General features: G+C 38.8%; 3 protein-coding genes across 3 annotated transcripts in view; all 3 read left to right on the top strand.

Annotated features, from left to right (window-relative positions):
* LOC130439488 (zinc finger MIZ domain-containing protein 1-like) overlaps positions 1-11,218 on the top strand; it is a 20,959-nt gene extending 9,741 nt beyond the window's left edge. Inside the window, exons 3-23 of the mRNA XM_056772119.1 lie at positions 701-818; positions 1,299-1,412; positions 1,502-1,607; positions 1,960-2,092; positions 3,803-3,917; positions 4,002-4,168; positions 4,239-4,437; positions 4,511-4,729; positions 4,812-4,991; positions 5,364-5,423; positions 5,549-5,720; positions 5,789-5,930; positions 6,777-6,984; positions 7,062-7,167; positions 7,290-7,441; positions 7,555-7,622; positions 8,282-8,350; positions 9,004-9,230; positions 9,399-9,511; positions 9,592-9,816; positions 9,891-11,218. Coding sequence (XP_056628097.1) covers positions 750-818; positions 1,299-1,412; positions 1,502-1,607; positions 1,960-2,092; positions 3,803-3,917; positions 4,002-4,168; positions 4,239-4,437; positions 4,511-4,729; positions 4,812-4,991; positions 5,364-5,423; positions 5,549-5,720; positions 5,789-5,930; positions 6,777-6,984; positions 7,062-7,167; positions 7,290-7,441; positions 7,555-7,622; positions 8,282-8,350; positions 9,004-9,230; positions 9,399-9,511; positions 9,592-9,816; positions 9,891-9,998 — 2,952 coding nt within the window. The 5' untranslated portion in view covers positions 701-749 and the 3' untranslated portion in view covers positions 9,999-11,218. The remainder of the gene's footprint in view (positions 1-700; positions 819-1,298; positions 1,413-1,501; positions 1,608-1,959; positions 2,093-3,802; positions 3,918-4,001; positions 4,169-4,238; positions 4,438-4,510; positions 4,730-4,811; positions 4,992-5,363; positions 5,424-5,548; positions 5,721-5,788; positions 5,931-6,776; positions 6,985-7,061; positions 7,168-7,289; positions 7,442-7,554; positions 7,623-8,281; positions 8,351-9,003; positions 9,231-9,398; positions 9,512-9,591; positions 9,817-9,890) is intronic.
* An 845-nt stretch (positions 11,219-12,063) lies between these two features.
* Positions 12,064-15,273, top strand: LOC130439492 (peptidyl-prolyl cis-trans isomerase A-like). The gene is made up of 6 exons (XM_056772123.1): positions 12,064-12,306; positions 12,639-12,669; positions 12,749-12,837; positions 13,311-13,407; positions 14,457-14,532; positions 14,615-15,273. The coding sequence occupies exons 1-6, from the start codon at positions 12,157-12,159 to the stop codon at positions 14,748-14,750; spliced, it is 579 nt and encodes a 192-aa protein (XP_056628101.1). The 5' UTR covers positions 12,064-12,156; the 3' UTR covers positions 14,751-15,273.
* A 3,435-nt stretch (positions 15,274-18,708) lies between these two features.
* On the top strand, positions 18,709-26,671 carry LOC130439490 (annexin A4-like). The gene is made up of 15 exons (XM_056772121.1): positions 18,709-18,863; positions 20,369-20,744; positions 21,037-21,068; positions 22,209-22,355; positions 22,455-22,542; positions 22,631-22,725; positions 22,813-22,926; positions 23,046-23,136; positions 23,227-23,306; positions 23,423-23,479; positions 23,607-23,700; positions 24,149-24,244; positions 24,772-24,830; positions 25,286-25,408; positions 25,561-26,671. Exons 2-15 carry the CDS (start codon positions 20,378-20,380, stop codon positions 25,618-25,620), a joined length of 1,503 nt encoding a protein of 500 aa, XP_056628099.1. The 5' UTR covers positions 18,709-18,863; positions 20,369-20,377; the 3' UTR covers positions 25,621-26,671.
* The last annotated feature ends 667 nt before the right edge of the window (positions 26,672-27,338 follow it).

The following is a 27,338-nucleotide window of genomic DNA, read 5'->3' as shown; positions in this document are numbered from 1 at the left end:
CACTATAATCTAACAGGAACCATTGTATTGATATGAACTAAGATAAACAAAGATTAATAAGTACTGAATAACTTGCATTTATAGCTCATGTTAGCTAATGCATTATCAAACACAACACAACCGTATCGTAAAATGTTATAATTAAAATTGATTGTTGATGATGAAATATAAATTTGATCAAAATGATCAACGGGACAAGTTTAGAGAAGTGACTCATATTTTGTATTAAAATCTAACATGAAATTCACTTCTTAAAGGACTTTTTATTATTAGTTTACCAAAATACCATTAAGTCAGAGTTATTATAGTTTTATTTGAGTTTCTTCAATATTTTAAATCAGCTTTTATTTTTTGATTTTTAGTTTCTGTGTAAATTTGAGTTGCAATTATTGGTAAATGCTTTTCTCATTTTATAATTTGTTAGTTTCTTTTTCTATTTTGCTATATAAGATGAATACAGATTAAATTATGTCTTATTTTAGTTTTTGTTTACTATTATAATTTTAGTTCATTTTTGAGGCAACCCTTCAATTTTCCTTTTAGTTAAGATTTTCCAATAAATTTTGATTTCAATGAACAGAAACGTTTTCAGAGTTTTAGTTTTATTAAAATAGCATTGCAGGTCAGTATAAAAACTATATAAGTCTATAGTAAATCTCCTCAATCAAAACGTGTGTGTGTGTGTGTGTGTGTTGTGCAGACACTGAGGGTTGATGGCCGGCTCGTCGACTCACTGAAGGTCCTGCAGGATGAATCCTCTCCCGTCCATGGACAGACACGTCCAGCAAACCAATGACCGGCTTCACTGCATCAAACAGGTGAAACTCACACTCGGTCATCTCTGCAGACGATCAGAGTGTTTTTCATTCTCTGTACTGTGACGCCCCCTACAGGACACCAGGAGTGTACACCGGAAGATCGTTTTTACTTCTGTATTCTGACGCATTTCCAAGGGAAAAAATTGTGGGGGGGCTTTCATCCTTCTCTGCGATTTGATTGGATGTATAAGAACAGTCATTGCGTTATGAAATGGAACTAGCTGCAGACTGACAGGTGAAGGGGAGGAGTTAACGGATGCCCTGCCCAAGCCGTCTAGCATTCGTCATTTAAGATGGATATTCACTACAGGACGGAAGTGCAGATTTAAACGAAAGATTATGAGAGCACACAACTTTTTTAGATTGTTCAATTATTTTCTATAAACCCAGCAATATTTCATGAAAAAAATAGCAATCGTCATTTTTATCTTCACTGGGACTTTAAATGCATTTATCGTTCGTGTGATTTCATTTCATCAGCATCTGCAAAATCCAGCAAGCTTCCAGACGGCGGTGTCTGAGCTGTTGGACTGGTGCGGAGACCCACGGGCCTTTCAGAGAACCTTTGAGCAAACCCTGATGGGATGCTTAACGGTGAGACAAACAAGCACTCCACACACATTACACATGTAAAGAACCGCTGTTAGAGGCGTGTGCGTCTCATCTGTGATGTCATCTGTCAGGTGGTGAGTCATGTGGCGGCGCAGCAGGGTTACGACATGGATCTGGGATATCGACTGCTGGCCGTTTGTGCAGCAAATAGAGACAAATTCACACCCAAATCAGCAGGTGAGTGAAGTGTTGTGTTGTGGTTTACTGTGAGCACATCCTCTCCTCTGATGCTTCATGCTCTGTGTCTGATGTTAATGTGAAGCTTTCACAGAGCCAGTTGATGTGTTAAAGGAAGTGTTTTAAAAAAATCTAGAGATCGATATAGAGAATCATTGAGTGTTGATAGAGATCTGTCTGTTGAAAAGTGAAGCTGTTGATGCTGATCATAAACATGACCGTTTTAATACAACATTCTCCTGCAGTAAAGCAGACTTTTATTGAGTGTATCAGCGCCCTCTTGTGGTGATTTACTGGAACTGTAGTGTTTATTTAAAACTAATGTTCATAATGTGTGTGTATGTGTGTGTAGCGCTGTTGTCCTCATGGTGTGAGGATTTGGGTCGACTTTTGTTGCTGCGTCATCAGAAAACACGACAACCTGATCCATCAATGAAGAACCCATCACAAACCAACATGAACAACATGAAACCACTGTCACACGGGTCAGTGTCAAACACATACTTTCACAAACTCACACACACCACACACACGCATGCATACAAGCAGACACAAATTCACACACACATTTTTACACATGTAGTCACACTAATACACAAACACAAAAAAACAAAAACTCACTTTTACGCACAACACTTATTCATACTGTAGACACATTCACTCTCTCACACACACATATACACAAACTCTCACGCATACGCACACTCACACACTAATACGTACACATACACGCAATCAAACTCCTACACACATTCAGTCTAACACACACACACAAACTCACTCATGCGAACAACACGTATACATACTGTAGACACACAAATTCACTCTCTCATACACACACACACACACACACACTCAACACTAATACATACACACGCGTATGTACAGCTGTCTTTATGAGGACACACATTGACGCAATACAATCTCTAGCCCCTTACCCTAACCATCAGAAGTGAGTACCTGACCCTCACCCTAAACCTGACCTAAACCTGATTATAACCTAAACCTGATTATAACCTAAACCTGATTATAACCTAAACCTGATTATAACCTAAACCTGATTATAACCTGAACCTGATTATAACCTAAACCTGATTATAACCTAAACCTGATTATAACCTAAACCTGATTATAACCTAAACCTGATTATAACCTAAACCTGGTTATAACCTAAACCTGATTATAACCTAAACCTGATTATAACCTTAACCTGATTATAACCTAAACCTGATTGTAACCTGAACCTGATTATAACCTAAACCTGATTATAACCTTAACCTGATTATAACCTAAACCTGATTATAACCTAAACCTGATTATAACCTTAACCTGATTATAACCTTAACCTGATTATAACCTTAACCTGATTATAACCTAAACCTGATTGTAACCTAAACCTGGTTATAACCTAAACCTGATTATAACCTAAACCTGATTATAACCTTAACCTGATTATAACCTAAACCTGATTATAACCTAAACCTGATTATAACCTTAACCTGATTATAACCTAAACCTGATTGTAACCTAAACCTGATTGTAACCTGAACCTGATTATAACCTAAACCTGATTATAACCTTAACCTGATTATAACCTAAACCTGATTATAACCTGAACCTGATTATAACCTGAACCTGATTATAACCTAAACCTGATTATAACCTAAACCTGATTATAACCTAAACCTGATTATAACCTGAACCTGATTATAACCTAAACCTGATTATAACCTAAACCTGATTATAACCTGAACCTGATTATAACCTAAACCTGATTATAACCTAAACCTGATTATAACCTAAACCCTAAAACCAGGTCTAGACCCTCAAACAGCCCTTTAAAGGGGTCTCAGGGACTCTGCTGGTCTAAAACTCAAACTGGTCCTCATAAAGATAGATGTACAAGTGCATACACACGATAACACTCCGACACACAGTCAGTCACACATACAAACACACACATATTCTCACAAACTCACTCATTTACACAACACTTATACATACTGTAGACACACACACATTCACTCCCTCACACACACATATACAATAACTCTCACGCATACACACACTCCAACACTAATACACACACATTCACTCTCACACACACACAATCACACTCCGACACACACACATACATGTACCCTCACACACTCATACTCTGCACACATTAACTTTGTTGATCTTTATCTCCACAGTGATTCATCATATCAATATGACTCTGTCTCCTGGCAACCAAACCCCAGTCAGCCGTCTGGTTCTGTTTCTGTGGTGACAACAGTGTGGGGACTGACCAACACCACACAGACTCAAGTAAAAGCACACGTGTGAACACACACGAACACTGTTTCCATGAGTCCATGTGTTAACTCTGTGTGTGTGTGTGTGTGTGTTCAGGTGTTGGGGAACTCCATGTGCGGTCCAAACAGTCATATGAACCCTGGTGGGGATGGGCTCATGAGTTCAGGGCAGCAGTTTTCCTCTAAGGGTCCCAGTCAGGTGTACATGCAGCAGGAGATGTACGGGCGACCCGACTACCCCTCTGGAGGAGGATTCCTGTCCGGGTGAGTGTCTCCCGCTGACAGACAGACAGACAGACAGACGATGTGTCTGAACTCTTTCTCTCTCACACAGTTATGGTGGCGGTCCCAATCCTTCGGGTGGGATGGGCATGCATCCACAGACACGCCAACCTTCCGACTTCAGCCAACCAGCTGCTGCGGCCGCGGCTGCTGCTGTCGCTGCTGCGGCCGCCACGGCAACCGCCACTGCCACGGCAACCGTCGCCGCCCTACAGGAGTCGCAGCACAAGGACATGAATCAGTACAGCCAGGTAAGACCTCCGTCCCGCAGAAGGTTTATGTTGGTGATAGACTCGTGTCATCAGACGTGTGTGTGTGTGTCAGATGTCTTCCTCCTATCAGATGGGTCCAAACCAGCAGTACAGCACTCAGTTCATGAATCAGCCCGGCCCCCGCGGGACCCCCGGCACCATGGATCGAGGAGGAATGAACGTGGGACAGCTTCGGGGGCAGATGATGTCGCACGGGGGTCAGATGCCCCAGCAGGGCTACGCACCTGCTCCACGACCCACACAGGGGTCAAAGAGGGCGTATCCTGGAGAGGTGAGGAAACAGATTTTGAACAAGGGGTTGTTAAAATAAAATTGAAAATGTTCCATTTTTTTATTTTGCAAATTCGTTTCAGAGTAACTACGGAGGGCAGCAGTACGGAGCAAGCGGTCAGTTTTCACCTCAGCAGGGTCAGTACATGAGCCCGCCCGCAGGCAGACCCCTGACCTCACCTCCGTACCCCCAGCAGAGAATGCCAGGACAGCCCGGGACCCCGGGACAGTACCCAACCACCGGCACGGGACAGTTCTACAAGGTCAGTTCACAAACGCTCAAATACATACAGTAGGTTAGTCACAATGCATTGCAACGAATGTTTAAGCTTCACTTCAGCCAAAATTCTGTCATCTTTATTTTTTCTCACGTGTTTGTAAATCTGTGAGTCGTTCTTTAGTGGAACAACACAGAAGATATTTTGAGAAATGTCTCTGTTGTTTTGTGTTCAGTGTAAGTCAATGAGGTTCAGTGTTGTTTGATTATCAACGTTCTTCAAAATATCTTCTGTTGTGTTCGGAAGAGAAAGAAATTCACACACGTTTAAAATGATGAAAGAATTGATATGATATATTTAGCAGACTGTGAATGTGTTCTCTCTCTCTCTCTCTCTCTCTCTCTCTCTCCAATTTAGGACTCCAGTAATAATTATAACGCAGGGAACTTTTCTTACAGCCAACCCATCATGAGCGGGGTATGTGTGTGTCTTTTATTGATACATGATTTGATTCAACGTTTCTCAGTAAAGATCCTCTCTCCTTTAAGTCTTTGGAAAAAAGCATCTGAATAAATAGAAATGTTTTCTGGATGTATCTGTAGCCTCAGCGGCCAATGAGCAACAGTTACCCGCACTCACCGTTGCCCGGCAACCCCTCATCCACCGTGAATCCAGGAAATAATATATCTCCATATCCGTCACCAAACCAGGACATGAAGCCTCACATTCCTCCTGATATCAAACCCAACATCAACACTCTTCTACCTCCTCCAGGTGACACATCTTCTGATCTTTACACATGTTCGTTGTGTAGATAAAGTCTCACGTGTGTTGTTGTGTAGGTGACTGTAGCGATGAGCGCCGGCTGATGTTTCCGGTCAGAGATGGTGTGGTTCTGGAACCCTTTAGACTTGAACACAATCTGGCCGTCAGCAATCACATCTTCCACCTGCGGCCCAACGCACACCAGACACTGATGTGGAGGTGACACGCCATCACACAAACACACACGTACACATATACAGAGCTACACACACACGCACACATACATACAGAGCTACACACAAACACACACACACACGTACACATACATACAGAGCTACACAAACACACATACACACATATACAGAGCTACACACACACACACACACACACACACAGTGCTACACAAACACACGTACACTTATACAGAGCTACACACACACACACACACACACACACACACACACACATACATACAGAGCTACACACACACACACACACACACATATACAGAGCTACACACACACACACACACACACACACATACAGTGCTACACAAACACACGTACACATATACAGAGCTACACACACACACACACACACACACACATACATACAGAGCTACACACACACACACACACACATATACAGAGCTACACACACATACACACATAAAGAGCGACACTCAGACCTACATAAAGCTACAACCACACACTCCGACCTACACAAAGCTACAACCACACACTCAGACCTACACAAAGCTACACACACACACACAAATACACCTACACAAAGCTACACACAAACACAGCTACACACACACATACATATAAACTCATTTGGACGCACAGCTACACACATACACAGAGCTATGCACACACATAAAGAGCAACACATATGCACACACACAAACAAACAGAGCTAACACACAGCTACACACACACATACAGAGCTAAAGTCACACACAGCTACACACACACACATACAAAACTAAACACACACTTAAAGGCTTCATCCTAAGGTCATCTATACGACAATATAACACTTGTGTGTGTCCTTGTGCGGTAGATCTGATCTGGAGCTGCAGTTTAAGTGTTATCATCATGAGGACAGACAGATGTTCACTAACTGGCCAGCGTCGGTGCAGGTCAGCGTCAACGCTACACCTCTCACCATCGAACGCAGTGAAAAAACTTCCCACAAACCCCTGCACCTGAAACACGTGTGTCAGCCGGGCCGCAACACAATCCAGATAACAGTGACCGCCTGCTGCTGTGTGAGTATATCAGACGGACGATCGGCTGGTGAACGTCTGCTGGACGTCTGTGATGTTCTGCTGTTGTTGTTTTGCAGTCGCATCTGTTCGTCCTGCAGTTGATCCACAGGCCGTCGGTGAAGTCCGTCCTGCAGGGCCTGCTGAAGAAGAGACTCCTCACAGCCGAACACTGCATCGCTAAAGGTGCCGCTTCACACGCCTGTGTTTTCTATTCTGTTCCTATTATCACGTCCATCTTCAGCACTAGTAAAGCCGTTTGAGATGACATCAATATCATGATCTCAAGCATTTCTTTCTCTCCGCAGTGAAGAGGAACTTCAGTAGTGTGGGCGTGTCAGTGGGCGGGGCCGGCGAGGACGGGGTGGAGCAAACAGCCATCAAAGTGTCTTTGAAATGTCCAATCACATTCCAGCGTATTCTCCTGCCGGCGAGAGGTCATGACTGCAAACACGTTCAGGTCAGAGAGCTTTCTGAACTTTGAACTGACTGTGATGTGCAGGGAACTAATGACACTAGTTATAGTATATTTAGTGTGAGACTGTGTATTAATGTGAAGATCATGTCTCACAGTGTTTTGACCTGGAATCTTATTTGGAGCTGAACTCTGAGAGAGGAACCTGGAGATGTCCCGTGTGCAAGTATGACGTCATACACACCACACACACGCTTACTGTGGGCAGAACACCACAACAAACATGACAGAACACAGGAGTTTATTTGGCTTTATATATCAGACACAAACCAAGATATAAGAGTATACATCACATCTCTGAATGAACAGTTTGACAACAGTGAGAAATGAATCAAGAACAGATTCATGTTAAAGGATTACTTCACCCAATGAAACTCTGTTAGTCACGCTCATGTCATTTCACACCTGTTTAAATTAACATTGTTGTGATGAACACAGAGAAAGATATTTGGAATAACTCAAGTCATTTTCAGCTCCGGGACGTCACTGACTATCATAGTAAGAAGAATTAAATGGTAGTCAAAGCCCCGAGAACTCTTTGCTTTTCTAAATCCTTCAAAAAATCTCATTATGTGTTCAACAGAACAAAAAAACACAACTTTTTTTACTACTATGGTAGCAGATGACGTCCCAGAACTGAAAATTACTCGCATTCTTCCAAATCTCTTTCTGTGTCCAATGGAACAAAAAAGTTGTAACAACCTGACGTTTTTGGATGAACTGTCAAGATTATGCATGATTTCAGTCGGATATTAAAATAATGTTTGAGGAGGTTGTTGTTTTTGTTGTTGTGTTATTGTTGATTGTGTTGTAACTTGTTTTCAGTAAAGCAGCTGTGTTGGAGGGACTGGAGGTGGATCAGTACGTGTGGGGAATCCTGAATACTCTTCAGAAGTGAGTCTGACTTTAATAAAAACAAATCTACACAGAAAAACATGACCGTGTCTTCACCGGACGTGACGGGGATAACATGACAACTTGCTTGTTCTTGATGGATGGGCGCTGCATCCGGTGTGGACAAAAAAAACATTGAATGCGTTTCTAATATATTTTGTCGCGCTGGTCACGTCCGGTGTAGACACGGTGTAAGACCCCAAGTATTATTTGTAGGTCACAAGTCAGTTTAACAACTTTTTCAATAAATTTTTTGCACCTCACAGTTTCAAATGAAATGATTAGAGACTTTAATTATTTCGTGCATGTATATGTGCACATATTAACATAAGACAAACTTAGTAATACATCATTTATATTCACAATATAAGATTGTCGCTGTCCTTCTGAAACCTTGTATTCAGGAAATAGAAAAAACACTGTACTTTTTAAATGATGACATACGGTGTTGTCGCAGTTGACAGATACTTTTTATTGGTTAGATATTTCCAAAACATCAACAACGCATCATAAAACACATGTGCAGTTTAGTCGTCAACTACCCACTTATGTATGCCTGTGATGTAAAAAATGATATATGTAAATATAAACAATTCAACTTTTCAAGCATTTTCCACTCAATGTTTTTGTTATATTCATCTGTGTTCTTACAGCTTGGATTTTGAGGAGGTGATGATCGACCCGTCCTGCAGCTGGAAACCGGTGCAGGTGAAATGTGAACCGCACATAAAAGAAGATCCGGACGGGCTGAACAAACGCTTTAAAAGCACCAGTCCCAGTCAGATGATTCTGCCCAACGTCATGGACATGATCGCTCAGCTGGCACCAGGAGCCTCGTCATACCACAACAACTCACAACAACTCAACAACAACAGCCCAGGTACGTAACACACCTTGTGGGTACAAACCACACAGCAGTCTGTCACTATGCGTTTTAGCTGATACAAATCTTGTAACGTATGTAATCCTCAATTAATTGTGGAAATGTTGTGTGACAAATGATATTTGTCAAACACATCTTATTCAAAGCCTGTGATCCTTTTTCCAGGTAACGGTTACCAGGGTCACAGGACTTTCGGTGGCTATCCCCATGGCAACCCTGCTTCATCATCAGAGTTCATGCAGGCATCGCACAACCATGAGCACACTATACAGGAGCCGGTGAGACACGCAAACACACATCATGTGTATTTGAAGTGTCTTCGGTCATGTATGTCAATGTCTTCGTTCTCTCTTGACAGACACCTCATGCGGTGCGCACAGTTCAATCCCACAATCCCCTGCAGCACAGTATGCACGGACCTGCCAGCAGTCAACAGTTTCATCACAGTGCCCCGCGCCACCCCTGCAGACCGCCGCCCAACCAGCAGAACTCCGCCCCCAACAGCCACACGCGCCCGGAAATGACCTTTAACCCCAACCCGCAGGGTCAGGGCGGCTCGGACATTCCAGAGGCCTCTTTAAATGTGAGTTAGAATGTGTGTTTGTTATGAATCGAATGTTTTCAGATGAATGAAAATCATGTCTTTCTCATCGACAGCTGCTTCCAGATCTGATGAATCCAGGTGATCTTCTGTCCTATCTGGATCCTCCAGACGTGCGCAGCGGCAGTAATGATGACCTGCTGTCTCTCTTTGAGAGCAACTGAGAGAAACTCGGCCCACGGCTCTTCCATACGTGACGAATACTGATGTACTCGCAGCATTTTACTCTTCTGTGCTGACTGTAGATGTGCAAAGCAGCGTGGAGAGAGCTCTCTCTTACATCACAAGTGTGCAAACCCTTGGCTTTTTTCTACTCGCTTTGCTACGGAACGCAGACGAACATCCATCTGTTTATGTCTTGTCACTCATTTTTTTGTTTCTGTTCTCCATGGAATTAGAGGAAGATTGATTTCAGACTTTAAAAGATATTTTATCGAGTGCATAAAACCAAAGGGTTTGTGTTATAATAACGGTTTCATGTGTAAACGGCAAAAATTCATTCATAGCACTTAAGCGACAAAGCTCAAAATGAAAGGGCTCAGTTTACTTCCCATCTTGACGCCGTTAACTGGCGAGTTCACTAAATGAGCAGCCTACTGTTCAGAATGCAGTCGTGTTATATTTGAGAAGCTCGTGTAAATATTTGTGAATAATTTTGTAAGGTGTATTGCTATGATTGATCATGTACGTGTCTGCTACAGCTGTGTGAGATGTGAGCAGGCAAAGCGAGTCATGCAGATATTCTATGCAAACTTTAAATACTGCGCGTAGTATACATACTGCAAAAGTAACATGAGTTGTGTGATAGTGTGAACACATGCACTTGTCTGTTAACACAATCACATCAACGTGGAAATGTGTCGACGTGATATTCTATTGTTATAATCATGTTTATATGAGAATTATTGTCTATAAGTAAATATAGCAGCCTTATGTGAATAAAACATGTTTATTTGTAGAAAAGCATTTTTGGTTTTAAACGTTATTTTTTGGTCCTGTTTTGTTTTGGTTAATCACTTTTGATCAGTTTTCTTTTGCTTTGTGACTTTAATTGATTTTACACATGCAATTAATGTTGTTAATGAATATGTGTGACCGAAGTCTTCCTTTTTAATAAAGAGAAGTGTCATTTTTATATCCTACTATAAACCATTTTATCATTGAAATGCATCTAAAAATCTTACAGATTTTTACAGTCAGTACATCTTAAATGAACTTAAATCTTTAAAAACAGTGATGAGGGAGGATTTTTGTGAACAATTGCTGTTGATCTGATGTTTGTTCAGATAAATGTTATGAATCTCTAGATAATGGCTATGGTTTTCACAATGTGAACAGAAAATAAATGATATTTCTCAAATAAAGCTGACACTTCACATGCGTCTTCAATATATTCTGTTTGTGAGCGACCCAAAACTCTTCTGTATAAATTTATCTGTATTTATAATATCCATTAGATGAATTGTTGACCTTGTGAGTGAGGTCGTACAAGATAAAATATTTTACTAACATAAAAATAAGCTTGTTTTGTAAGCCTGCATGGAACCGTAATTTTTTAAATATTATATTTGTCCTTTTAATTATTCTTTTAATTTCATTTTAATTTCAAGTAAAACTCTTCCATGTGAAGCATATCAACGAAAATTATAAATAAATTAATGTAAAGATCAGCAATGCAGAAGCAAATAAAATGATCAAACAAGATGTTATTAAATCTTTACACTTAAATGAGATATGGAGAAGACAGGAAGACAATTCTATAAAATTCAAAAGAAAGTAGGATTACGAAATAATCAGACCGGAAGTGACTTTAAAAGAAGAGAAGAAGTAATAATAACAAGATTAAGATTAGGACATTCATCTTTAAATGGAAATGTATATAAATCAGGAAAAATCCTTCTGGATTATGTATATTTTGTGGGGAAACTGAAACAGTTGAGCATGTTTTATTACAGTGTAGAGCCTACTGTAAAGAGAGACAGATTCTGGAAACAAAAGTTACAGACGGAAGGCACAGATAATATGTCTTTAGAGTTAATATTAGGAACACAAAAATCATAAGAATGGTAATAAATTATCTAATAGACATGGTAAATTTCCTGAGAATATAAATTATTTTGTTTATTTTAATTTTTATCTTCCGCATTGTCACTTCATACTCCAGTTCATTTGGTGGCGGTAATGCGCCAAACGTCGGCTTGCCCACCGCCATTAAACGTTACAAGAAGAAGAAGACGCATATCAACGCTTCCGGTGTTTTGTAAAGTTCTCCGCGAGTCCTCGCGCGCTTCACCTGTTGTAGTCGGTCGGGTAACCGGAATCATGTTGATTATCAGTAACAGGTTAAAATTGTGCTCGCTCGCGTTCACCGCGGCGCGTATGTGTTCCACCGGAGCTCAGGCGAACAACAATCCGGTGGTGTTTTTTGATATCGCGGCGGAAAACGAACCGCTTGGCAGAGTCACCTTCGAAGTAAGTGAGCTTATGTACGATTTCTACTATGGCGAAGTTATCATGAATATTTATGACTTTCGTTCGGTTCCTGTATGTGATTGGTTGATCTAAAAGTGGCTTGACCGCTCGATGTGTTCTCGCCACTTAAGTAACGTTAGCGTGTCCTTGTTTGCCTTATTCATAGTAGAACGTGCGGTAAACTAAATAAGAAATAGAAGCCTTTTGCACGTATTTTCGTTGAATTAATACTTTAGTGGACAAAGCGTTATTCATGTAGTCACACTTATACTGTTGTTATTCTTCTCTTATTTTTTATCATTAATTGACCTTTGTTGTGTATGTAAATTTAGCTGAACGCTGATGTTGTGCCCAAAACAGCAGGTAAGGAACACGTGACAACTCTTGTTTACTGTAGGATTAGTTTTGTACAGGTGTAATAACTGATCTGTTTCCTCTGTAGAGAACTTCAGAGCTCTGTGTACTGGTGAACATGGATATGGGTACAAGGGCTCCATCTTTCACAGAGTTATTTCACAGTTCATGTGTCAGGTAACACACGCATGATCTCAACATCTCTGTATGAACAAAACAAACCTGTGCATGTGTCATAATGATGCAGAGATTAAAACACAGACAGTTATGGGTTTGGCTTTGGGTTAAAACATTATTCACAGAATTGCTTATATAAAGTGTATTCAGGTTGATGAGGACATGTTTTGTCACCTCATGAGTGGTTACAGAGATTATTTGTATTTTGGTTATTAATTCGTCACACTGAAAGAGTTTAAGTAAATCTGTGGGGTCACTTGAGTCGTTTCACAAATATGTATATACATATAAAGCTCATTATGACATACAGAAATTTGTGCTCGGCACATAGAAAAGTACACGTATGTGTTGGTCATTGGTGCATTTTATCTTTGCCTATATTTTGGAATAGTCACTTTGAAAGGACATGTGAAATTCATGTTTGTTCATAATCGTGTGGATGTAGTTTAATTTGATCATTTTTTTATGTGTAGGGTGGAGATTTTACAAACCACAATGGAACTGGAGGAAAATCCATATACGGCCCGAGATTTCAAGATGAGAACTTCAGACTAAAACACACCGGACCAGGTACAACATGCATGTCACATTCTTCACATGTTTTCACATGTTTCTCTGGAAACATGAGTTTGTTCATTGCTCTTGTTGTTCATTACTGTTTAGTTCATTCATGTTTCCACTATAACAAAAAATATGAATGTAGTTATTTCTTATTAAAATAAATTTATTAAACTCTTTTAAGGAAGTTTGTATCAGTTTACAGCAAGAAATCTACAAATCTAGTTAAAAGCACAGTTGGCTTGGATGTGATTTCTCAGAAAAATTACGGATTTCCATATTTATGACCGCAGGGATCACCCGCGTAAATTGCAAAAAATAAATTGTGCGTAGTCATCATGCAGCTGGCCAACAGAATCGTTTCAACGCTCTCTACATGCACATGCTTGTTATAAATGCAGCGAACGCTTCATACAGAATATAGTTTTGCATGTTATCTTTATGTATCCAGAGAGTCTGTGAAAAAGGAGCATAAGATATTTGCACAAAGCATCAACATATTTAATTAAATATTGTTTAGTTAAACTAAAACAAATTGAACTTCTATTTACAAAATAACCAGTCAGAATTGGGTCATTATAATGTTTTGTTTTTGTGTTGCTAAGTGAAAAACTTTTTTTGTTTTTAATCATGTTGTTAATCATTTAATTAGTAACATTTAATCATTTAAAGTGGGGTTGGGTGCGCACAGCAGTCTTCCTTCTATTTTGTCCTTGGCTGATCACATGTCTGAGTTGGGTAGTTGACAAATGTGTTCTATTGTTTGAGGGTAAAATTTTGGAAAAAAACTAACAATGTAGATACATCTCTCATTTGATATTTTATATGATAACGATTGATAATGATTTATGTCACACATAAAAAAAAATCCGCACAATTAGCATTCGTTTCCTAAATTCTGAGAAACAATATTTTTTTAATATAATTGATGACGTATTTTTAAATTCCAGAATACTTGGGATAAAAAGTGTGTTATGTCATTGACCCTCATATACACCCTGTCCTGATGATCACAGACAAACATGAGTTCTTAAGAATTGTTCTTGCGTGTTTATTTTCAGGTATTCTGTCGATGGCCAATGCTGGACCCAACACAAACGGATCTCAGTTCTTCATATGTACAGTTAAAACAGACTGGTACAGTAACACACATTCTGTAGTTTGTTTGTGAGCCCAGGGGGAAGTTGAGACATGAAGAGTTGTTGTTGTTGTCTATCAGGTTGGATGGTCGTCACGTCGTCTTCGGCAGTGTGAAAGATGGAATGGATGTCGTGAGGAAGGTCGAGGCGTTGGGTTCGCGCTCAGGAAGAACAGCCAAGAGAATCAGTATCACTGACTGCGGAGAACTCAAGTAGAGAGAACAAGTCAAGGCATTTCATACACGGCTCATCTAACAGATGTGTTTGTTTGTTTTCACCGTTCTCCTCCTTAAAAGGCCCAGAAACCTGATAATGTGAAATTTAGACACTGGATTAAAGAGGAAAGTTTAGCATAACCCTTCAATTCAGCCTCATGTCGGTACTCGTCTTTTTGATGTTTTAAAGACACAAACGTCGCCCAGGTTCAGAAGACTGAGTTAATAATAAAGATTGTTCTCATTTTAGGGTGCACTGTAACTTTAAATAACATCTACTGTGAACATGTGATTTAACATCATCATTCTCAGGCATTTGTGTGTAATCTGGACTGAGAAAACATCATATCAAAGTTAATGACTGATGATATAATATTTTGCTGGATCAGTATTTAATTCATCAGTTAAAAGTAAAAAAGCCATAAAGCAATACGGAATCATTTTCTTTTTCAGTTTGTTGGGAGACATTTATTTGACATGTGTCTGTTTTTCACTGCGCTATTAAAGGGGTCATATGGCGTGAATATGTGTTTTTCTGTGTCTTTGGTGTGTTATAAATTGCACATGCATGTAATAGATGCTTAGAATCGCAGAAATGAAAGTGTGAGAACAAAAGAGTCATTCTATTTAAATGCGAATGCTCACCCAGACCTGAAACGCCTCATGTAACAACACCCCCACAAATCGCCTCCAACCGATTTGTATACACACCGCCCAAATGTATACACAAGTAAGGTGGAGTACCTCTCAGTACAATTGAAGAGGAACCTGATGTTCCAAATATGGTCAGAGGCGTTACATTTCCCCTCACACGCTTGCAATATTCCACCAATCGCTACACACTGGTGAACTGACCAATCAGAGCACACCTCACTTCTCAGAGCCATGAGCTTTGTTAAAAATCTGTGTTTCAGAGAGGCGGAGCAAAGAGGAGATACAAACATGCACAGTGTATGTAAAATACAGCGTTTTGGAACCTTCAATCATCTTTACACATTGAGTAACATCTAAAACAAACCATAATATTCCTTTTAGCCGTGTCATGACCCCTTTAATATAAATCAATGCGGACTTCAGGTACTTTAATGAGCAAAAAACTTCAATCTGTTTCTGACAAAACATGAAAATCATAGTAGTATTTATTCTGCTGTCATTGTTCTATTCATTAAAATATGTATTGTGTAGAGACAGTGTGTTCTTTACTGTAGTACATTGAATAGAATTGTAAAAGTAAACATGTAAGAATGAAAAACTAAATCATAATGGTCTTAAAAATGGGCTTGTTTTCTTTAAGCAAATCACTGTTTATTAAAAAAACGACTTAGGAATCCAAATACCACAGTAAAGTATATTAGATCAATAATATCATTTTCACATAATCACAGACTTTATACTTCACACAGTAAGAAAACTATATGTGTTTAATTTGCTGAAGTGATCTTAAGCATTAACATTGTTTTGATGTACCAAGGCTGTCTAGTTTTTTTTTGTTACTTGAATACAAAAGCGTATTTCGATAAGCCGTGATGTAGTAGAAAATATTGCAATAATAAAGAGTAAACCAGAAAATACCTATCAAAGTTGCCTGGGTCATATGTTGTTTAAAATGACAGTATAAGTAGGCACTATTGGATGTTCTCAGAAGAGATGTTGTGTTTGGAGGAACAACATCCGTTCATTCATCTGTCAGTATTAGAGATGTGATGGATATGTCTGTGAGGTTTTGTAATACATTGTTTGGTTTGCTAAACCTTTCATTCAGTCTGCCCTCTGGTGATCTTACATGTACTGTGTTAAATTTACCAGGTTTACCACATTCACACAATCTTAAAGATTTAGCTTCCTAAATCCGTACTTCTTGAGCTGGAGAACCTTCCTTTGTATAAAAATTGAGGGCTCAACCCCAAAATTTCAAATTCATTGCTGCGGTCACAAATGTTGATAGAACTTAACTTGCATTGATCCTGAAACATCCTTTATTTTAGAGTTCAGTAAAAAAAAGATCCAGCTGAAGCCGAGCTGATTTTAAGGAGGTGTGAATGTGTGTCTTTCAGGTGCTGGGGGTCAGAGGTCACTGAACTCTACAGCAGTAATATCCCAACATTCTTTACTCTGATCGGACACATCCAGACCGTCCAGTTTCTCCAGAGGACACTGTCGGGGTAAGAGAAATAATGCGAGATAAAGCTGACCAATGTGTCCGTCATGAGCGTTTGAGAAGAGATCTCTATGTGTCAAACTGAGCTCAGATTTGTCTCGTCTGCATTCAAAAGTCTCAATGTGAACTCAAACATTTCTCATGATATTTGCTAAAATCCAGATGATTTCACCTCAACATTTACATCTCCAGGCTCTTCATGTGTTTACACAATTACTCTCAATTGATTCTCTTTTTATTTCTCCAAAGAGAAACATCTCAGACTTATGCTTAAATGAAACTCAAGTTTTAGAATAAACTCCAACCGAAATCTATATTCTCAGTCTCTACAGTTCTCTGTCTCACACAAAAGCTGACGTCACACCTCACGGCCTCCTTTTCCTGGCGTGAGGACTGGCCATCAGCGTTTCTTTCCCATCTGGAAGTCATCAGATGAAACAATGGTGATCAGCCACCGCTCTCGTGAGAGCTCGGTTACAGCTGGTGCTCAAATATTCCTCTCAAACACACACAAATATCTCTCCTGTGTCGTGTTGTGTTGTGTTGTGTTGTGTTGTGTTGTGTTGTGTTGAGTTGAGTTGAGTTTGAGAATGGAGATTCCGTCCTCTAGTGTTCATGCGCGAGTATTGCACGTTTATTTTTACTGTTTACTTCATAAACAAACAAGTCCTACAGTTAAATCTTTAAATATAACAAATCATCTTCTTCCACTGATAGAACATTACCTGCAATTATATAGAAGAACAAAAGTAATTTAAAGTAAAGCTGTTAAAAAAGTGTATTTATGTATAATGTTGTACATGTTTCATGTTCACTTTAATCATTTGTATTCATTACTTATATTATACTTAGGTATAAAATGTATGCATTAAATAACAGAATAAAGTTTTTAAAATCCTCCTAAACAGATTGAGGTGGATATAATATTCATTTATTTTAGTATTTTGATCATTTATTATAATGTATTGTTAACAGTCGTATAGTGTCAATGTGGAAACTTTGGTTCAGCATGTTGTAATGTTCAATAAAGCCTGATAAACATTCTCAGTAAAGGTCAATACATGGTGTTTCCCTGTGTGACGTAATGCTTATGATAACACACCTGCCAGGTACTTTTTTTTAAATCTCTGACAGACTTGTTTTTCCTCTTTTCTTTTATTTTTCTTCTGTTGTCCACACACGCTTCTTGTGCAACTGATGCCAAACCCCCCAAAATCCTCTCCTGTACTTCTGAACATGTTTATTATCTCTCTCTCTCTTTCTCTCTCTCTCGCTCTCTCTCTCTCTCTAAACAGGTGACACACCTGAAAGACAAGCATATTAACGTTTTCATGCAAATCTTGTGTTTTGTTTGTGTTGGACACATGCCATCGTCACAACCTTTCACATGATGTTCCCTTGGACTGTCCTGCTGTGACTATTCACATTTAGGATGGAAAAGTGTACCCTCAAATATCCGCCGGCCTTAAAATATCATAGTTGCTTTGGTGATTCAGTGATTTTAACAGATTCAAATTTCAATGGAAGCCATGGGATATTCCGTACTAGAATAACGTTGTTTGTTTTGGTGTTTATTTTTACTTTTCTACAAGATCAAACTTACAAATCTTACAGAGAATGAAGGAGGAACTCATAATGAGAAGAGGGAGTGGGCTCTTTGGACTTTGGTCACCACCTAGCAACCAAACAGAATACCTTAGCAACCATCAGTGTTCCATTAGATGATTTAATTATGTAGGTTGTTCATAAATGAACGCCTGTGATTGTTTAGTCCCTCGTGCAGTGAAGTAGTTTTGCTCTCGTACTGGATCTGACTGGGTGTGAGGGAAGACAGACAGGTCACACCCACTGCCACACACACAGACGAACACACTGTCCACATCACACACATCACATCTACACACTTCCGGAATCAGTCTACAGACACGCGACGCGAGAATCACTTCATCCATTCCTGTAAGTATCATTTACGATGTTAATGCGCGCGATATTGCAACAATGTATCGAGTTTTCGCTGTCATTTCCGCCCTCTTCATTTATGACACGCACTAAATATAACAAAATATAAAAACCACCTATCATTCTTTCTCTGTTAAACTTCTTCAGATGTTTGTTAAAGCGTCTCTGTCGATGTGTTTGTGTATTAAATGAATGTGGTTTAATGTGGTTTGTTCTCGGGGTGGTTCCGGCCGGTTTGTTTGTGTGAGTTGTGTAATCTTCTCAAATATTCGGCTGCCATTTTTGTTTGGTTGGGGTCGATGGGACGGGGACAGAATAGTGTGTTAAGTACACATTGTAGTGTGTAGTATTTGAGTGTGTGACTTTCAGGTGTTCAATTAATATTTGAACACGAGAGGTACACGCGCAGGTTGCATTGGTGCCATGCATCAGTGTGATTGGTTCTGCTTCACTGTGGTTTAACACTGAACACCCACTCTGAGTGAAAGAGGGAAATCTTCTCTTAAAGCTGCAGTGTGTAGAACACACCTAACAAACCTGCTGACCCACCGACACAATACTACACATACTGTACATCATCTCATCACGTGGCTTGATATGTTGTCTTTTATATGTACAAAAGATCTCATGGTGTTATTGGAGAGTTGTCTTTCTGTAATAGTTAAAGATGACTGATGACTTTAAAATGTTTTAAGGTATACGGGGTATTCGGAAAGTAACATACACAACAAGATTACGATAAAACAAGTGTTGGGATTATTTAAACGTATAAAGGAAAGTGTAGTTAAAGTATGTGTTTCACTTTCATGTGTCTATAGCTTATCATCACATACAAATGTAATATTATAATAATAAATGTATATTATCTATTCTAAGTCTATTAATAAATTAAGTCAAGTTTTTTTATTGCGCATTCCAATTAATATCAATCAAACTGCAGTTGGTTTGTTTTGATTTAAGCCATAATAATTTAAATAAATACAGCTAACGAACAAAATAAAGCACAATAAAAATATGATAAAACAATAAAATACATGATTTTTTAATTTTGAAACCAAACTTTTCAAATACTTTTGTTGAAATGTTTTTAGTTCTATAGCTTTTTTGTAATAAGATTTTTATCGTCGCAGAGTGTCAACGTACAAAGAAAAATATGACAAAAAATAAACATCAGTTTAATTAGTATAGCCATGTTCACAGTTATGTTTAATTATTATATTTTTGGGGGTGCATTATACATAGAAACATTCAAAATGTTTATTACAATGGTGTGCAATAGCTGGATAATTTGAATACTTCAAAAAGTGATGTCCTCTATGCTCACTGCTTCAGATCAACGCCCTTAACAGAAAAGTCTCTGCTTGACATGATGAACAGTTTTAGGAATCTAGATTGACACCCAGTGACGTTGGAGGCTACATTTGCAACCTTGTTAGTTCAATTCTGGTTCATTTTTGAGAAATCTGCATACAGTTACTGATATATTTATTATTTATTTCCAGGTGTCAAAGATGAGTTACCCCGGATACCCCCCTGCAGGTGGAAGCTACCCAGGTGGATCTGGACCGTATCAGCAGGCCCCAGGTGCCTTCCCTCCCCAACCTGGCGCTTATCCGGCCCAGGGAGGATACTTTCCACCTCAGCCGGGAGCGTTTCCTCCTGGAGCCGGATACCCACAACAGGGTGGAGGATACCCTCCTCAGGCTGGGGGCTATCCAGCCGCTCAGGGTGGAGGATTCTTCCCACCACAGGCCGGTGGTTACCCCGCAGCCCAGCCCGGGGGCTACCCGGCCGGCCAACCCGGGGGCTTCCCGGCCGGCCAACCCGGGGGCTACCCGACCGCCCAGCCAGGGGGCTACCCGAACATGCCCCAAGCCGGTGAGGGGCCATAAATTAATAAATGGATATGAAGTGAAAACTACGTTTTTGATGTCGGCACAGGTGTCTTTAAAGTCCTCTTGTTCAATAAACATTGATCTTAAAATCAAAAGTGTATAGTTAAACATCGTTGTCTCTTGTTTTATCCTCCTGAATGAGTCTTGTAGATTAAAGACAACCTGTAGAATGATTCAAGCGTGATTTGTTTTGACATGGATTTTTTTATTTGTCATAATGTGAGTGTGACGTGGATCGTTGTCAACGTTTAATCTGAGTTGTGTTGTGTTGGCAGGTGGATGGGGCGGTCAGCCTGGCTTTGGAGCTGTAAGCATCTCTTTATTTGTACATCTCATGTTTTTAAAAGTCACTCAGAATGAAAATTCAGTTATTTATTACTCTGCATTAGTTATGTTTATCACTTAACTTAAACTATTCAAAAGTTTGTGTGAAATGAAATCAAAATATATTGAAACCTACTACCAATAAGAAAAATGAGAAATGTTGCATTAGCAATAACCAGAGATATGTTTAAGTTAAGCGACTAAAATTATTAATTAGAAATGAATACAAACTGAAACTGAAGTAAAAATAAATGAAATCTTTATAGCATTCCAAAAGTAATAGAATGACAAAATCACATAACAAAATGAACATGAAGACTAAGCATAAATAAAAGCTGATTCAAAACAGTATTACAATGCTATATTATTGTAATGTTTCAATAGCGATCAAAAATTAATAAAAAACAAATAAAGTAAATAAAACTTAAAAGTCATGATGATAATCATCTTCGAAAATGTCTTAAAGGTTTCCTGAACTGGGCTTGTTTATTTCATACTGTTGTCTGAGGTCGCAAAAGTGAAAGGGTTGCCAGATCTTCACAGAAAAAATAAGCAAATCAAGACAGGATGAAAATAAACCTTACAATGCAAATTGTTTATGTATATATATTTTTTCATTTCAAAATCCGCAACTGAACATTTATTAAGACCTAAGTGACGAGGCTTTTTAATCTTAGACTAAACAACAAGCATAAAAGCGCTTATTAATAACGAACATGGCAACACAGCAAAAGAGCCGTGTGCAGCCTTCCGACCATAAACAGAACACATTAGTTTAAAGTGACGGACAAAACTGATTTAGCTGAAAAATATATCGCTATGGTAACCAGTTTGTCAATCGTCACATATGTGTGCTATGTGTACATGGCTAGAGAAGTAGTAGTTAATATTCATCTGTGGAGGCGGTGTTCAACCTATCAATGACGTCATAGATAGGTGCCTTCCAGGATCTAGCGTTCGCTGGGCCTGATGTCAATAAAACATGTCATTTCAGTAACAAGGGCGTCTCAGTTCTGACACTTACAGGATGTTTGCTTGAATAGGATGAGGTTTTATATATAAAAGCTCGGGTTAGAATTGATGTCTTAATTCATGACACCTTTAACTCATTGTGTGTGTGTAGCCGGGAGCGGGTGTGCCTCAGGGTTACCCCGGGGTTCCTGCCCCAGGACAACAGCCCATGCCACAATACCCTGGGGCTCCAGTTCCCAACCCCTCCATGCCCGGATACGGAGGAGCTCCAGCTGGACCCGCTGTTCCTGCAGTCAATGTGAGCGGCGGTCAACTTCATGACTCTGCTGTTATTTCACTTGGTTCGGTGTAAACATGTTTGTCTTGAGCTGATTTATTTCTCATAACGTCTGTGTAGAGGGGTTACCGTGGTACAATAAAGGATTTTCCTGGTGCCGATCCACTCCGAGATGTCGAAGTCTTACGGAAAGCCACGAAGGGCTTTGGTGAGAATGAACAATATGTAGAACAGCATTCTCAGACAGAGCGATGGGAGACGTGCATGAGTGAATCTGTGTTTCGTTTACGTCACAGGAACTGATGAGAACGCTATAATCGAGCTTCTGGGCAGTCGATCCATTAAGCAGCGCGTGCCATTGTGCGCAGCTTACAAAACCACCTACGGCAAAGTGAGCATTCAATGAATCAAGCATCCCATTTTAATTACTAAAGTATTTCATGGTGAACGAACGATCGTTGCATTTTCTGATTCGCAGGATCTGATCAATGAGCTGAAGTCTGAGCTGACAGGAAACTTTGAGAGTCTTGTCCTGGCGATGTTAAAGTCTCCTGCTCAGTTTGATGCTTCAGAACTCAAGGAGGCCATAGCGGTGAGACTTAAGGAGGGATGAATAAATGCAAAATCCTGACAGACTTTGGAGAAGAAATGTATTTGACTTGTCCGTACCTCTAAAAACAAATAAATATGATGACGTTTGTGTGTGATCAGGGTGCAGGAACCGATGAACCCTGTCTGATCGAGATTCTGTCCTCTCGTTGTAATGCCGAAATCCAGGAGATCAACAGGATCTATAAGACGGGTGAGTCGATGTTGTTGTACTCTTTAAAGATCCTAGAAGTTTTGAGTTAATGGACATTTATTAAAGGCTCCTGAAAACTCTGTTGTTTAGATTACGGAAAAAAACTGGAAGACGCCATTAGCGGCGACACATCCGGACATTTCCGTCGCTTGCTCATCTCCCTCTCTCAGGTAAACTTTCTGTCTCTGTCTGTCACTGAAACATATACAGTATATATAACATATATACTGTACATATATACATGTACATTCATAATAAATAAGATATAATTCATCTTTGCTTACAGGGTAATCGAGATGAGAAGGAGACTGTGGATATTTCTCTGGCCAAGCAGGATGCTCAGGTTGAGAAAACAGACTCATATTGTCTTAAATTTATTTTCCTTTTCGCATTCCGGAGAGGCTTTTATCCAAAGCTTCTTGAAATGCATTATACTCTACATTTGTGCATGTGTGATGTCTGTGCTATAGAAACTCTACGCGGCAGGAGAAAAAAAAGTCGGCACGGACGAGTCTCAGTTTAATGCCATTCTGTGTGCTCGCAGCAAACCTCATCTCAAACAAGGTAAAACCACCAGCCCACCGCGGTATAACACGCACAGAAGGCACAGGAAGAACACTGACTTCCTTATTCATTCGCGAGCATTCAATGTCAGTCATCTAGAAAATCTAACTTTCGTTTTACTTCCCGAAATATCCACATCAGCTGTTTAGATTGTTTTTATTTCATTGTTCTATTGAAACCATGTGACTTGAGTTTTAAAGATTTTGGCTTTAACGTCTAAAACCATATTTTAAGTTTACCAGCAAAGTATTGCTCTTATCTAAACAAGGACAGTTTCCATCTCCGAACTCAAAAAAGAAAAAGAGGAAATAGAAAGGAACCCTCAAGATTAAAAAAACATTGTTCTTTTTGTTTTTCACAATTGAAGCTGAAGCTGAAAATCATCTGCGTCTGTGACAAGTATTGAAATGTATATTCATTGACTGCGTGCTGATGTTTGTGTTCGCAGTTTTTCACGAGTATCAGCAGATGTGTGGAAAGGACATCGAGAAGAGCATCTGCGGCGAGATGTCTGGAAATGTGGAGTCTGGCATGGTGGCTGTGGGTGGGTACTCCTCTCTGATTGGTCCTGAGCCAAAACCTTCAGCTAATGGCAGATCTAGTTAAAGCAGACGGGACATTACAGCTCTGAAACAGATTAAAACATAAACGAATCTGAGATCACAGCGTGCCAGTGACACATTTGCTTTGAATAAGGTGCAGATTTGAGCATAAAATGCCTAAATGTTTTGCATATGGAAATATGGCTCTTATTTCAGCAGACTTGTAAAATGACTCTCTTAATAATCCCTCTAAACATTAGATGTTTAACTCTATGAATGAAGAAGACTGGGGCTAGTTGTCAAAATCCGGATAGGTTTATTTTATTAAGTACAGACAAAACCCTTAATAGTCCAAATGCTTTTGCACCTTTACACTTTAGCAGATTTACCTAATAGTTACGTAACATTTACACTATGGATGCAACGTTTAATAGATTATTCTATTTATTTTATTTTACGTGCAGTTTTCAGGAAAATGTGAGCGGTTCGTGCCATTTGATGTTGTCCTGTGATTTGCTCTGTCTTTCAGTGAAGTGCATTAAAAACACACCTGCGTACTTTGCCGAGCGTCTGCACAAGGCCATGCAGGTAAATAATGTGACGTTGTGTACATAACACGTGTTCTGTCATATTCATACACGTCTGGACTCACACAGCTGCTGGTTTGAGGGTTTCAATTAATTACATTTCGACCATTTTTTTGCATATCGGTTCTTTATACTGCAAATTGCATTTTTGCTCTTGTTTAATATTTATTTTTAGTATCTTGGTTTGTATTGTATTTTATATCCTTTATATTTCCTTGTCTAACCCATCTTTCTCTTGAAGATAAAAAAGATATATATTTAATTGTACCAAAGTAAAAAATAACTCTGAGAACAAAGTTGATTTAAAACTTTTACATAAAAATACATTTGGTAAAACAAGAGTACCGATACAGTACATTTACAGGTTTCTTAGATTTATCTTCTATCTTTGTGTCTTTGAAATGTTGGGAATGTGTCATGTTTTATTTTATTAAAACTGGTACATGTGTGTTTCAGGGTGCCGGTACCAAAGATCGGACTCTGATCAGGGTCATGGTGTCTCGCTCTGAGGTTGATATGTTGGATATCAGACAGGAGTTTTTGCGTCTGTATGGGAAATCTCTCTACACCACCATCTCTGTAAGTGACACATTATACATAATTGCTGCTGTGATGCAACGCAAAATTATATTTGTGTTTTTATAAAAATGAAAATAAATTGAATTGTATTGCATTAAAAACACATCACACACTTCTAATTCTTCATATATTTATTGTGTGTTTGTGCGCAGGCTGACACGTCTGGTGATTATAAAAAGCTTCTCCTGAAGCTCTGTGGTGGAAGTGACTGAAGAAACAGAAGACCGAAGATCACAAACATGCCATCGTCATATTAATCGAATACATATAAATAGTTACTTAACCTCTCTATAGAGTCTTTGAAATACTGTACTCGCACTTCATAGCCAAATTAACATTTCATTTGTGCCTCAAAAATATAATGTTTTATTACACAATTGTTTTATTCTGTTGTCAATATCTAATCAGACTGTGCATGATATCTATAGGTATATTTTTGCATTATTATCAGTTTACGCAATCTCTAGTACCGGATGCCAAATATGTGATCATGACTGCATTTGTGCCGTTGTTTAACATACTGGATCATCCCTCGGATAGAAATACAATCTGTTCTCCATTGAATATAACCAGACACATTTTGAATGCCTTAGAAAATGTTATATGCCTTGGAAAACTGAGTAACTTGAAGTGCTTTTTTGCCATAGTTTATATAGCGAGCTTTACGATATCTACACAAACACAGTTCTCTAAAGACAAAGAATTATGTCAATCATTATTAAAATAAACGATGTCGGTCATCATGAAGGTTTTATTGCATACATCTCAAAGAAATGTCATATTTCACCAAAAAATCGAAAGAAATTACATCTTGCATAAAATGCCCTTTAGAGCCAGATTTATTTAAAAATAATGTATTCAGTACATGAATTCAATATACCCTTAACTGTTATGTAATTTACATTCGCATATTTTAAACAATGTTTATTTTCGTCAGAAATAATGCTACAATACAATTTTTCTGATATGCAGTTTATTTCTTTTGATGTTGGTGTGAAATATGAGGACGGGACAGGATTGTGTGAATGTTTTATGACTGCTCCAGTAGAGGACAGTAAAGTCACCCATCACTCCTCATGGTCATCTCTAGTGTAGAAAAACTTTATCACCTGTTTATATGTTGTTCTGTTTATTGACAACGAAGTCTCTTCTAATTCAGGGATAAAGTGACCTGTGTTAGTAATATGTTCACTTAACCAACTAATCTTTTTTTAACCCACATCAGCATGTGTGGAGAAATAAAGTCATCATGAATGATTCTCAGTGAGGTCCCACCGCATCTCTGTTTCATTGCACGTGGCAGTGGCACAAAAATAGATGAGATTTGCATTTCAAAAGCATTTTGAACCTTACCAAGCATAAACAAAGAACTTTCTTCATTGATGTGACAAAATACAAGACAACAGATAAAATCAATAATGTTTTTTTATCACAGTGCCTTTTTCTATGTTTAGTTAACTCTTTATGTTACAATTAGATTATTTTACTTAAATTAGTGCATCACAAATGATATAATGTTGAAAATGAATTAACATATATTCAATTGGCAGACGCTTTAATTCAAAAGTGACTCAAAATCAAACAAGATGACTTTTACTATTTTTTGTATTTAATGTGTGTATACTGTATTAACATCATATCACCTTTGACTGCTCTCTCTGTGACATATAAGGTTATTTGAAGAGTTCTTGGAAATATGTGTGATTATATAAACTCAAACCCTCACTGAGTATTTAATATGGAAACTCATCTCAGCGGGCTGTAGCACCCAGCTGGACTTTATTCAACAGCTTTGACAGGGAATTTATATTACCTTAAAAACTTTGTGAACCAACAAACCATGACACCTACAGTACAATGAAAGAGACTAGTTGTCACAATCAGGATAACTTTATCAGTATACAGACATATAGTCTGTATATATAGTCCA

This window comes from Triplophysa dalaica, chromosome 17 (genome assembly GCF_015846415.1).
Source record: "Triplophysa dalaica isolate WHDGS20190420 chromosome 17, ASM1584641v1, whole genome shotgun sequence".
Taxonomy (NCBI): domain Eukaryota; kingdom Metazoa; phylum Chordata; class Actinopteri; order Cypriniformes; family Nemacheilidae; genus Triplophysa; species Triplophysa dalaica.
This window is presented reverse-complemented; position numbering and strand designations above follow the sequence as displayed.

What these genes read in the sequence shown, in the direction of transcription:
- LOC130439492 (XM_056772123.1), top strand. Translation starts at nt 12,157, where the DNA reads ATGTTGATTATCAGTAACAGGTTAAAATTGTGCTCGCTCGCGTTCACC. An exon ending in TGTTGTGCCCAAAACAGCAG is followed by an intron (nt 12,670 to 12,748) that starts GTAAGGAACACG and finishes TTTCCTCTGTAG; the next exon opens with AGAACTTCAGAGCTCTGTGT. An exon ending in TTTCACAGTTCATGTGTCAG is followed by an intron (nt 12,838 to 13,310) that starts GTAACACACGCA and finishes TTTTATGTGTAG; the next exon opens with GGTGGAGATTTTACAAACCA.
- LOC130439490 (XM_056772121.1), top strand. Translation starts at nt 20,378, where the DNA reads ATGAGTTACCCCGGATACCCCCCTGCAGGTGGAAGCTACCCAGGTGGA. An exon ending in CCGCTGTTCCTGCAGTCAAT is followed by an intron (nt 22,356 to 22,454) that starts GTGAGCGGCGGT and finishes ACGTCTGTGTAG; the next exon opens with AGGGGTTACCGTGGTACAAT. An exon ending in TGGCCAAGCAGGATGCTCAG is followed by an intron (nt 23,480 to 23,606) that starts GTTGAGAAAACA and finishes TCTGTGCTATAG; the next exon opens with AAACTCTACGCGGCAGGAGA.